The sequence below is a fragment of the Tachypleus tridentatus genome, chromosome 8, assembly GCF_004210375.1.
Source record: "Tachypleus tridentatus isolate NWPU-2018 chromosome 8, ASM421037v1, whole genome shotgun sequence".
NCBI lineage: Eukaryota > Metazoa > Arthropoda > Merostomata > Xiphosura > Limulidae > Tachypleus > Tachypleus tridentatus.
In genome coordinates this window covers 145240896-145253742 of record NC_134832.1, presented here as the reverse complement: position 1 = coordinate 145253742, position 12847 = coordinate 145240896, and the positions used below count along the sequence as shown (strand labels likewise).

General features: G+C 32.9%; 1 protein-coding gene across 4 annotated transcripts in view; it reads right to left on the bottom strand.

Annotated features, from left to right (window-relative positions):
• The window catches only part of LOC143223692 (cytotoxic granule associated RNA binding protein TIA1-like), a 160775-nt gene that overhangs the window by 35663 nt on the left and 112265 nt on the right, over positions 1-12847 (bottom strand). For all 4 annotated transcript variants that reach the window (XM_076451994.1, XM_076451995.1, XM_076451998.1 and 1 more), the window contains 2 exons: positions 6460-6517; positions 1578-1665 (listed from right to left, as the gene is read on the bottom strand). In XM_076451994.1, the coding sequence (XP_076308109.1) occupies positions 1578-1665; positions 6460-6517 (146 nt within the window). The remainder of the gene's footprint in view (positions 1-1577; positions 1666-6459; positions 6518-12847) is intronic.

Sequence of the window (12847 nt, the reverse complement as noted above, 5' to 3'; positions counted from 1 at the left end):
AACACTGTTTCAATAACTAGCTTCATCCTGACAAAATGAAAATCACTAAGCAATTATCAAACATCCATGGTGAAATGACATTTAATGTAATAGACAATTCTTGTCCATGGAAAAACAGTATTGCCTGAATAACTAGTTTGCACATCCCAACAAAAATGACAATCGCTGAACAATTACCACACATCCTCAACTATACTAACAGAAATCAGTGCTTACTCAAAAGTTATTATGCATATGAATAAAAATATAACTAAAGTCAAAACTGGAAAATATTTCCTGACATATTTACTTCAACTTTAATCTAAATCTTTAAAATTGAAACATGTAACTTGATGAACAAGTTCCAATATAAATTTGCAATAGTTTAAAAATGTGATGTTTAGTGCTTTTTTTGTTTTAATTTCACTATTGATTTATGTTAAATACTTGAAATATTTTATATCATGATAGTTATAAAAACAGCACAATATCAGTTAGCTAGCTCTTGTAGAACACACAATGGAAGATAATGCAAGACAGAACAATATCAGATAGATGGTTACTGAGGTTTGAAAACAGCAGAATATACATAACAGAATGTAAGATGTGACTTACAAAAACATCACAATGACAGATAGCTGGCTCTTGGGATTTGGAAACGACAAAATATACATAACGAAAGATATACAGCTTTTGATAAAAACCCTATAATAATAATAATCATTTTTTTTACCGGAAAACTCTGAAACACATTACTGTATTAATTTATAGATAAATAAAACATTGCTAGTATAAAAACTGACTTTTATTGTTTTGTGGTGTTGATAAATATGCATGTGTGTTGATATTTCAGGGTTATGCTTTATTTTGCACAGAAATAAACTTTATTTTACTTTGATATTGTAATATTTTAACCCCCAAATCAACAGGGTTCTACTACCTGATCAAGTTTTTTGTTCAGTAAGTTCGATTAAAATTACTGTTTAAAAGTTTATTCACTGTGCTAAAAACGAACACGTATGTACAGACACCCTTACTAATCCCACGAACTTTTTCAGTTGGGGAACCACAAAACTACATATGTAAACCAATTTATTCATTTTGTGTGTTTTGTTTAAATATGTGTACAAGCACTTTTCAAAAGGTATTCAGAGACTAAGACTAGCCACTGTTATAATGGTGTTTGTTTTTATGATTTTAATAAAAGTATGTAATGTGACCGATAGATGTTCATATGGAATTACTTTAATATCAGGTTTTTTAAATTGAAAATTAAATGTATAAAAAATTATAACGTTTCATCTCTTCATATCTACAGAACCATTAGACTGTGTATAAATTATCAATAATTTTTATATAAATATTTTAATCCCAATTCCCAAAACATTTCAAAAGGTAAAAGAAAAATTTCATCATGTCTTAAACATTTCAAGCATTTGATTAATTTATGGTAAAAAAACTAAATATGCAAATTAAGTTATATTTTCATACATAAGCAAAACCTAATGTACAAATATGCTATAACAAAACACTCGGAAAATAATTCATTACTTCTACATTACTATGAATAATCCAGGTTTAGATGAAAATATACTTACGAAATTTCTCCAAATGGTGTGAAGGCTTCTCTAAGTTGTGCTGTTTCAATTTCTGGACTCAGATCTCCAACAAATATATGGTGGTGTTCTAATAAGAAAAAGGATGTTATTACTTAACAGTAAGAATGGTTAATAAGTATGACACCTGATCAGTTTACTCTATGTTTAAATTCAATATGAACAGTTAATAAACAAGACAACTTAACTCAAAGCTCAAATATATTATGAACAGTTAATGAGCATCACACATCTGACTGGTCCAATTTAATGCTTGTTTGCAATGAGAACAATCAACAAGTATGATATTTAGCCAGTTTGGCATACGACTGAAATACAATAAGCATGTTAAACATGACACCTAACCAACATAATTCAGAGTTCACAAAGAATTAGAATAGTCGATAAGTAAGAATCTGCCCAGTTTAAGTCAGTGCTAAAATTGTTACTGTGTTATAAGAAGAACCACATAAGTATAATGAAAGAAATTTACACTGTATTGGTACTCTCTTGTGCATGAAGAATTTTATCATCTCACTTAATACAGTAAAATTATGATTTAAAAACAACTTTGTATAAAACAAACATTCAGAGCACACTAAAAAACAACTTTACCTATGGCTGCTGAAGACAATAACTGACACACTGAGAATTGGAATTGTAGCTGTACACACGTGTACTCTATTGAAACCAAATCAATCAGTGAAGCATCACTCTTGAAATGGTCCATATGCATGATTTAAAAAAACAAACAAACACAACAAGATTAATATTTTTGCATAAAGCTACACAATAAGCTATCTATAAATATTTGCACCTAATTTGGAACTGATAAAAGTAGACAAGATGTAGCAAGTCTTGTCTGGCTAGAAAGCAGGATTTGTTTGTTACTCTTATTATGCACCCACAGCCTAAGAATGTTTGGTGTATGCTTTTGTAGAAACTGGAGTAAATCATGCATTTGAAGATTATAACTCTAAGAAAACTGAATAATGTATCCAAACTAGAGTTAGAAGTGGATGAAAACAAAGAAAATGTGAATCAAGAAGCATTGTCTCATCAATCAAAAAACTGTAACAAGTATCTGAGATTCATCGTCCAATTTTAACCAACTCTTTGTTGATGACTTAATAACCAGAGTGACTTAAAAACATTTTGCAGAAATTACATTACCATACATTTGGTAATTTTTGTATCTATTTTTTTAAAAAAACTCAGTGCACAAAATAATCATCACAAAATCTTGTGAAGAGAGATATCAGATATTTCATTGAAATATACTGGTAGGGGAAAATAAAAAGTTGTTCCTAACTGTTTTTTCCCTTGGAAGAGGGTGTCATGTTTTCACTTCAAGAGTTGCTTTTATTTTGATAAAAAAGGCTAAAAGGCAAAACCAACAAGATATTGAGAACCTAACGAAAGAACCAGCACTAAAGATCCTACACACACACACACAAAATCAAGTAGATTTCAAAAGACCCAAAATAATCAAGCCCTATTACATAATTAGCCATTCTTCTTCAGGATAGATAACCATGACTTACTGACAGTATTGATAATTAAATGTTTGGTCAGGGAAATAGATTAGGTAAAATAGTTTGCAGATTCGTAGTGTATATAACTTAAAACTACATCTGTTTTTGCAGATATAGTTAATGGTGCCCTTGGTTACTAAAACACAAGACTGATACACCTAGTCTTGAACATCTGGCTTGGGAAAATGGAAGCTACTGTAACCTTGAGTACCACTTGATATCCTAAAACTGGAAATATGGAAGCTGTAGTAGTCTTGAGCAACATCTAATATTACAAACTAGGAAGATGAAAGCTGTTGTAGTCTTATCCTTAGGTAAAAGATGATACATGATTGGCTGAAGTGCTTATAGAGTCAAATTTGCAAACTTAGTGTCCTTAGTCACCTGGGAAAGTCTCCACAGAAAGACATAAGGTGAAATACTAACCTCTTGCAATCTATTATTCTAAAGACATTCACTGAAAGTAGTGTAAACCTCTAATTAATTAAGGAACTATTAATTTAATTACACAGATTCAAAGTCATAGACTGAAAGAACTGTGAGATGGGAGGGCATGCATCACCATCACAATCTACTTCAGTATTGGTTAACACCAGTGAAACAATATATCTGTATTATAAACCACCAATGAAAAAGTATCTCAGTACTGGTTACTTAACTTGCTTAAAATATCAGATACCAATGAAGATGTCAAAAGAATACCTTAGAACTTTTCCTCAGCTATCACAAAAATCTGTGCAAATCCCAGATGGAATTTGGGATCAGAGTGCAATACCCAGTTACAGTATAGTGCACACAAAAAATTTTAGATGACAAAACTAAGATTATTTACAGTGGTCCACAAACACAATTTACTAAGGACAGTTTTAAACAACTGCTCAATGAACCTAACAGGAATCTAAAAATTGAGATAGGAGCTGTTTGCATCTATAGAAGAAAGGTACTCAGAGATGTCGCTGATCCTAATGATAAAATGTGATACTCAACACACAGCCCTGAGATATTTTGACCTACTGTGGGAGAGATTGAGATAGTGTTGTCCTATGGTTTCATAAAAACCTCTTTCCATGTAACCCATATGAATGGAGATCCCATGTTACATATCAAAACACAATGTTCTATGATAAGCCTTTCCATGAAAATAGTTATCCAAACTACCACGTATTTTCAACTAATGTGCTCTACTGAACCCTTACTTCATACACCATATTTAAAGATAATCCATTAAGAAATACACAAGATACAAAATCTACAATTTTCATCCAAGTTCCTTTTTTTTTTCCTTCTTTGCACCAAAAGTATGGAAAATTTATTTGACAAAAAAAATATTTGATTTTTATGGATTTTTTTTCTTAAAATTTGTACACCAATAGATCTTTACAACTTACAGTTAGGTGTCAAAATTTGGTTTCAATGTAAGCCACACATGCAAAATTATTCAACAAAAACCTCAACATTTTGAGCAAAATTTTTTACACCGGTTCACCTACCAGTAAAACTGGATCATTTCCAGTTCTTTGCGATTTGGATTAAAAATGCTGACTTAGAACAGCAAAACGTAATCTTAAGCAATTAGCTTGATAAGGATGTACCATGTGCATGTGGGTGATGACAAGAAACTGTTAATCTAAACTCCATAGCATTACTATAAAGAAGTTATTAACACTATTTTAGAGAGGAAATACTACTACCATATATTTAAAAAAAAAGAGGAGTTCTGTAAAGTATATGTTTGTTCCAAATAATACAGTTGCTATTCTGAAGCTAATGTTAGTCAGTGACTGTAGAACAGAGTAATTACATAAGCCAATACAGGAAAGAAATATAGGGGTATGTTAAGGATATCGTACATCACATACCTATAGCAAATATCATGGAGCCAATGACCAGGATAATAGATGCCATCGCCACTGTAATTGTGAACACGATGCAGCAAACACAGCCTAAAACTGAATATTGATTAGACGTGGTGACAGACACTATAGGAGCACACACTGAAGCCTAATGACATGTAAATAAAAACTGCTTGAACTGGGCTACAAGATGATGAAAACTGCATGGTTATATTTCTTTAGTCAGCTAATTATTAAATACTAAAACAGAAAACTTTGGACTATTATATGCATTAATTAGAAATCAGTTGAGGTTCTTTAACCTTGAACAAAGACAGTTATACCACTGACTTCCTCCCCAAAGTTAAGTTTTCGAACTCTCTTTGTTTGAAAACGTAACTTCTTGTTACGTTCTGTAAGGAAAGTTACAGATTTAAACATAAACAAAACCGATTCTGTCGATAGCTTCACCTGCCTTAATTGATACACACTGCAATTAATATCGCATATCAGTACATTTCGTAAAACATATTTAATGTGTATAAATATTTTCAAGTTATACACCGTTCAAAGCCGCCGAGAGTTATTTCGGCCCCGGGGTTAGTAATTTACATATAAGCCCCCATAATGTCATTTAGCTACAAAATACAACTTTTCGAGGCTTTTTAATGGCAAAGTTTTTCAATGCATTCAAAAAATCAATTTTGCGAGCTTTTGTAAGAATCCCTTGATGACCCCAGGCGGTGGTCCTGCATATTTTACGAAAAATACCTTGATATACACGGTATAGCCATCTTCTCAGCTGTGAGTAAAATATGAACGAAACATTAAAAAAATGTGCTAATTTAAAATCAAGCTCAAACTCTTCTATCTTACTTTTTCATTAAGGACTTCTTTCAAAACGATTGCTCGTGACACACATTACAACATTCCAAGAAGAGTCGACTCTGAATTAATCAAAGCTTTCAACAAGTTTGACAAAGGATGCTGGTCCGCCTCCAAAATGAAAGTACTTTAAACATCTACGCCAAATGCTTTAGAAACAAATTACGCAGACTTAGAACTTGAAATTAATGTTCCACAAATATAAAATGTGAAAGACAGTTTGGAATCCATAAAACCTGTATTCAGTAGCGTAAGAATTAAAGAAATAATTAGAGCGGGCGGCAAGTTTTACGATTTTACGGAAATTTAAATTTCTGATAATCTTAAACTCTGCATCATGTTTTTTTTTTTAATTATTTTTTGTATACTTGTATCTCTGCTTTCCAATGGTATGTTACAAACATACATAATTACCCGTCATCTGATGCAAAACAAGATCTGGTTCTATATTATATACGTTCTATTTTACGTTGTTGTTTAAAGCGAGGACATCATATACAAAGAGCCCCTAACGGTTGAAACAAGATTTAACTATATTTATTACTTAATTCCCCGTGTTGCTAGAAGTGAGGGTAAGGTTCACTGACCAACCAAAAGGACAGCCAACACTTCGATAACATTATGGTTACTTACTGCTTGTATCCTGTTTAGGCGTGTTTCCTGGAGACGTGGCCCAGTTCACCTTCATTTCCTAAACAGAAACAAAACATTACTGTCTACAGGAGATACACGAACAAAAATTAGTATTTACATGGAATGCAATAACAAATACATTACTATTTGCTAGAGAGAGACGAAAAAAAAAAGAGATATAATTTGAAGAATAACAGATAACTAAAACTATTAATTTAACAACCAGATCATCTATTGCCACCGTATTCTTGACATGCTCATCTCTAACCAAACCCTTCTGGTTTTAAAACGTTTTATTTAAGGTGACAGCAACTTGTAAACTATTGACTACCAACAAGTTTTGAGACCAATGTTAAGCTTAGAATCAGACATTAATATAGTACTTTTCAACTATAATTGAAACACGAGAGGGTTAACCAGTAATACATTTCCAACTATAATTTAAACATTAGAAACTAGCTTGTATAATATTAACATTTCTAGATATAATTTAAAGACAAAGAGACTACCCTGTAATATAGCATTTTACAAATGAAATTAAATACAAGAAAACAGCTTGCAATAAAGCATATTCCAAATACAACTTTGAAAGAAAGAACACTTCCAACTGCAATTCGCCCTCCAAAACAAAGCATTAGATATTTACCAGAAGAAGAATTAGATACGAAACAACTTGTAATTCTGGAAACATGTTGAAGTGTGCTCAATATATTTCTATTCATCTCTATCACATAATAATGTTGGGCTTTTTGTCTGTCGGACAGTATTAGAAAGAGAAGTTGTCCAGTTCTTCGTAAGTAGTCCTAGCTTTACTATTACCGGGTAAATTGGTTTAACATAAGAATAAATGAATTCGATTTATCTCCTCTTACAGTTGCGTTGCTTCACGTGTTATACTCAATTTCACATAGTTGCACAGTTTCTACACTAGCACGATGTCGGGGCGTATCGCCCCTCTTCAGTAATACAAAGCTTGACACCGTAAGTTACTAAGAGATTCAAATGAGTGTTGCTATGGCTAAAGCATCCACTCACGAATACTGGGCCGATGATTGGCACGATATAACTGTACACTATGCACGGATGTATATACACGATACAAGTGTTCACTATAAAAGAATATATACACAATACACCATACAAAACAAGAATGTAAACACACAAGATAGAAATGTACACTATACAAGGATGTATATATGTAATACAACTGTACACAATACAATGTAAATGTACACTACAAAACGATGTACACATGGGTGATACTAAAATTGAAACTGAAACCAGAACTAGACAAAAATCACATTAATGCAAAGTTGATACTTTTGTTATACAAACCTTGTGTGCTTGTTTTTATCTGCACATTAAATAACTAGGAATAAAGAAACATTAGTTGTTGTTGTTGTTGTTTTGAATTAAGCACAAAGCTACACAATGGGCTATCTGTGCTCTACCCACCACGGGTATCGAAACCCAGTTTTTAGCGTTGTAAGTCCGCAGACATACCGCTGAGCCACTAGGGGGCTAGTTACATGGAACACAGATAGAACGGTCATTTCCACTAGTAATATTCTCTGTAATAAACACAATCTTTGATCTTTAGAAATTTCTCCCAACTCAAAGTGGCTGATCATGTTTAAAAGCTTCAAGAAAGGAGCGACTCATTACCAAACAAATATCTGAACAAGTTGTCTATTTACTCGGTCCAGTTGTAATTACAAACCAGTAAGGTTTATTTCTTAAAGGGTGCGGTTTCCGTACCAACCGTGGACAAAATGACAATTTTGTCAAGAAGAAAGAAGAACGTGCAGAAAAGTGTTCTTTCAGCAATAGTCCTCTAGTTGTTCAAAGTCTAACAGGCTTTCTAAAGCAGCAGAGATTACCAGTACAGATATACAGAAATATGATTGAAAGTTTCAACAATCAGTGTTGAACAAACCTTTACGACAACATCTGATGACAGAGATCCGTTAACAATTAGAGCAATAATCATGCTTAGATAAACATTTCTACAGGACCCCCTCCACCTTCACTGAAAAGCTATTAATCACACACGCGAAATAGTTATACTATTTTATTTACTGCTTGCTACTCGGGCTCTCTATAATCCACATGAAGTATTTTTTTAATTTCAAGCAATACAATCTTCCAGAAAAATCTTTATGCTCTATTGAACTACACTGGCGTATAAGAACGGAGGGTAAGCACAAATGCTGTAGACACCAAAAGTATAGCCCCAAATACAGTAAACATATATAGACAAAGAAATATAGAGAAACATCTGTATTTTGTCTAACAACTTCACTGGCTTCCAAATATGGTAAACATATAAACACAACACAGCGACGACACCTGGTGTGATGGCTCACAACTACACTGGCTTGCAAATATGGTCAAGAATAAATTAGGTCCTTGTAGAAGATGAAGGCTATGATACCTGTTGAACAGATGCTGTGAATTGGAAACATCTAACAGTGCATTCGTTCACAAGAACTTCATATCACATCTGAATGGAAGAGCATTATGTTTTACTGGTTTTTATCACGTCTTAACGAAAATATCAACGCCTATTATTTTTAGTACGGTGTATTTACAACATCAGGTAACTGTACTGAAAATATGCCACAACAGCTGTGGTCTTATTTGCACAACCATCAAACAAACCGTAGTTAAAGGGTGAGTTTACATACTATCCAATACCTGTAACTGTTCGTAATTAAAGGGTAAGTTCACACACTATTCACTAACTGTAACATAGGAACAAACATTAAATTATTAGTAGCTAAACAGCGAATTTAAATAATGCCCAATACTTGTACAAAATTTGTAGTTGTAAAATAAATAAAATTAAACGTTAAAACCGTGATCTATTCACAGATGTCCTTACAACCAGATATTTATCAGTTTTTACCTCTTTATGTTAACTGTATTCTTTTCCATTCCTCCTTTATTAGAGTCAGTAAAATGTTTATACGCATTTCTCTGTAACAGTGTAAACCTAACTAAAAAAACATGGCTACACATTTTTATTAAACACTGTTCAAGCTACTGCCGTTGCCCAGCAACCGAAGGACTGCTTCAACATTCATACTCCAAATGTAAAGTTGGTTCCACATGTTAATCCCAAACAGGTGATATACACAACACAGTGTCACTAGTCCAGCTAATTACTCGACTACATGTTTCTGTAGTGTACATCGTCCAAGTTAGCGTCGTTGCTAGTCAACGGAAGGAATGTTCAAATACACCATACCCAACATATAAAATAAGTCACCATGGGAACATAAGTAAAGTAATGTAAAGAGAATAATTTCTCTAACCTTTTGTATCAGAATATTTATTTCATGATATGAAATAAATTATACCAAAATACGACGGGCGTACATTAAATGGCTTCACTCTTTCTCCCAAAGGAACAAAAACGGAAAAATCCAATAAGCAACATCAAAACACAGCAGCTGGTAGCGGCATCCAATTCTGGAGATTACCGAACGAGCGTTCATCAAAAAACATGGCAGGCAGATAATTAAATTTTCCAACTAGGATAACATGGAAAGCCGCTGTTTTCCAGGGTACAATTAATTATTCATAGCTATTTGAGCCAGCGCTCAGAGACAAGGAAGAGAGGTTTCATTAGCATAGCAGTTCAATCAACATTAACGACGTCGCTTTGCCACATCCACGTGCTCATCGCGTCGAAGCGGACGTATCAAAAGGCAAGCTTTTGTTTTGAATCTTTCTAAACGTACCATCTAAATCAAACAATAGCCTTTAACAATATATCTTCATCCCCTATGAATAACATTTCTCCCTATTACTATAAAGAAGTATTCATTGCTGCGGTTTCATGGTTTTGGTTTCATTCTGTGACAAGAATATAAATCTAAGAAATATTTCTACACATGACCCAGATAAGATGTGAAGTTCCAAATATCACTGTGGATCCTTTTCAAAAACTTAGCTTTCACAACGGAACATATGGTTCAAAAGATATTTTAATTCTTTCAAGATACAGTTACAAATATCCTAAAAGAAACATTTCCAGCTTCAAATTATTAGTATTAGAGATACAGCACTTCATATGACTCCAGTCTAGAGATGAAACACTCACCATGTTTCACATGACTCCAGTCTAGAGGAGATGAAACACTCACCATGTTTCATGTGACATCAGTCTAGAGGAGATGAAACAATCACCATGTTTCATGTGACATCAGTCTAGAGGAGATGAAACAATCACCATGTTTCATGTGACATCAGTCTAGAGGAGATGAAACAATCACCATGTTTCATGTGACATCAGTCTAGAGGAGATGAAACACTCACCATATTTCATGTGACATCAGTCTAGAGGAGATGAAACACTCACCATGTTTCATGTGACATCAGTCTAGAGGAGATGAAACACTCACCATGTTTCATGTGACATCAGTCTAGAGGAGATGAAACACTCACCATGTTTCATGTGACATCAGTCTAGAGGAGATGAAACACTCCATAGGAGACCTTTTCTGACTTGGTTCACAGACCCAAAAAGTGCAAAAGACATCATCATTCCGATCTGTAGATTGGCAGTCACTTATAAACAACCTTCTCCGATAATTATGAGATGACTTTCTTTCCTTCTGTCAACTTAATTCTTTCATAACAATGACAGCTTCTTATTAACGAATAATTTTCAAACTTTTAGGTTAAGAAATAATTATATTCGTGATGACGAGAAACCCACTTGAAGTAGAAACGTATCTCAAGACGGCTGGTATGGGTATTAGAACTTTAATTAAAATAAAGTTTCAACCTGAAGATGACCAAAGATGGCTGAAACACTGTTCTCTACTTTATTTTAATTAAAGTTTTAATATCCATACCAGTCGTCTTGAGCTACACAAACTAATTATACTTTCCATCGTTAATAGCAGATAACACTATGACTTAAGAAAGACATCTGTTCATATAATACCTTAACTATTATTTCAGTAAATATTCAAATAGTCTAATGTAAGACCTCTACTTAATAGGAGGCAAAATAAATTATTCCTGGAATAAAAATTTTTCTTAATTTGCTTAGCAAATAAATAGTACTATGAAAAAAGCAAAACCCCAGTAACAATGAATTATGAAACTCTGAAACCAAAAATGATTAATGTTATTTATTATGCTACGTCTGAAATATGTTGATTATGCATTACTTATATTTGTTTATTAACTAGTTCTATATTCTAATACACGACAATATATTCAAACAGACAACCATGATCACTAAATTTTATAATAGCATAAGACAAGAGTGGCAATATGAATACATGTATTATTAATGTATCATTATTCGGACGGAAGGGAATCAATCTTTGTCAATGTGATTAACGTTTGTTTGCAGATACCAGATGACAACATTTCAAGATTAATAAAAAGGTCCTTATCACCATTAGGTCAGACCTCTGTAGTGAATAGTCCAAGCCAGCAAGTTATTTCCGCCCATGGAAGAGCACCAAAGCAAAATGATTACAAAGATGTGAAATCAGTCAGATATGTAGAAAGACAAAAATGGTAATAAACTTTTCCAATAGGAGATTGTGAATTTGTAAAAAAAAAAAAAAAGATGCAATTGTTAAGTTCTAAACAGTGAAAATTAACATATTTTGATAAAACTATATTCAGTTTTGTGCAACGAATTGAACAGTTTTTTAATTACTGTTCACTAGCGTCCTGATTTTTATTCACGTACGGTACAAAAGAAAAAACAAAAGAATACCTGAGTTACAACAAACTGAACAAGTTTGAAAATTTTTTATAAGCACACATTCTTGTGCAGAACACGAGAATTTCAATGTAACAACTATTTTCATTAAACCATCGATTTGTCCAGATTATGTATCAATATATAGTTTTATGTTTATTCTGAGGGCTATAAATGAATTTACATTTACACATAAAAAAAAAGAATCTTTCACTGCGGTGTATTGTAATAACTTTATTTGTATACTGTTTTAGGAAAGATGATGGAAATCGAATAACAAACAGAATATATTAAATTCTCCGTTAAAAGCAGGAGCAAAAATATAGTTAAAATGAATTATATTACATCTAGTGATGTCACTGAATATAAAACTTCCAGCCAACAACCGGTCATTTAACACGTGTAATCTCAAGCCAACACAGCTCTTAATAGTCGTAGACTGCATGCATTTTAATGAGTCATTTCAAAACATCTCAAGAATTCTAATTATCACACAGCCACACAGAAGTCCATACTGCGTCTTTATTAAACTACATATTCATACGAAAGTTGATTATTGTTATAGCATACGAAAGTTGAACAACGTTCCATTATGAACACCAAACAAGGAAACACGTTTCATTCAACTATTACACTTACTATTACTCTTCTGGG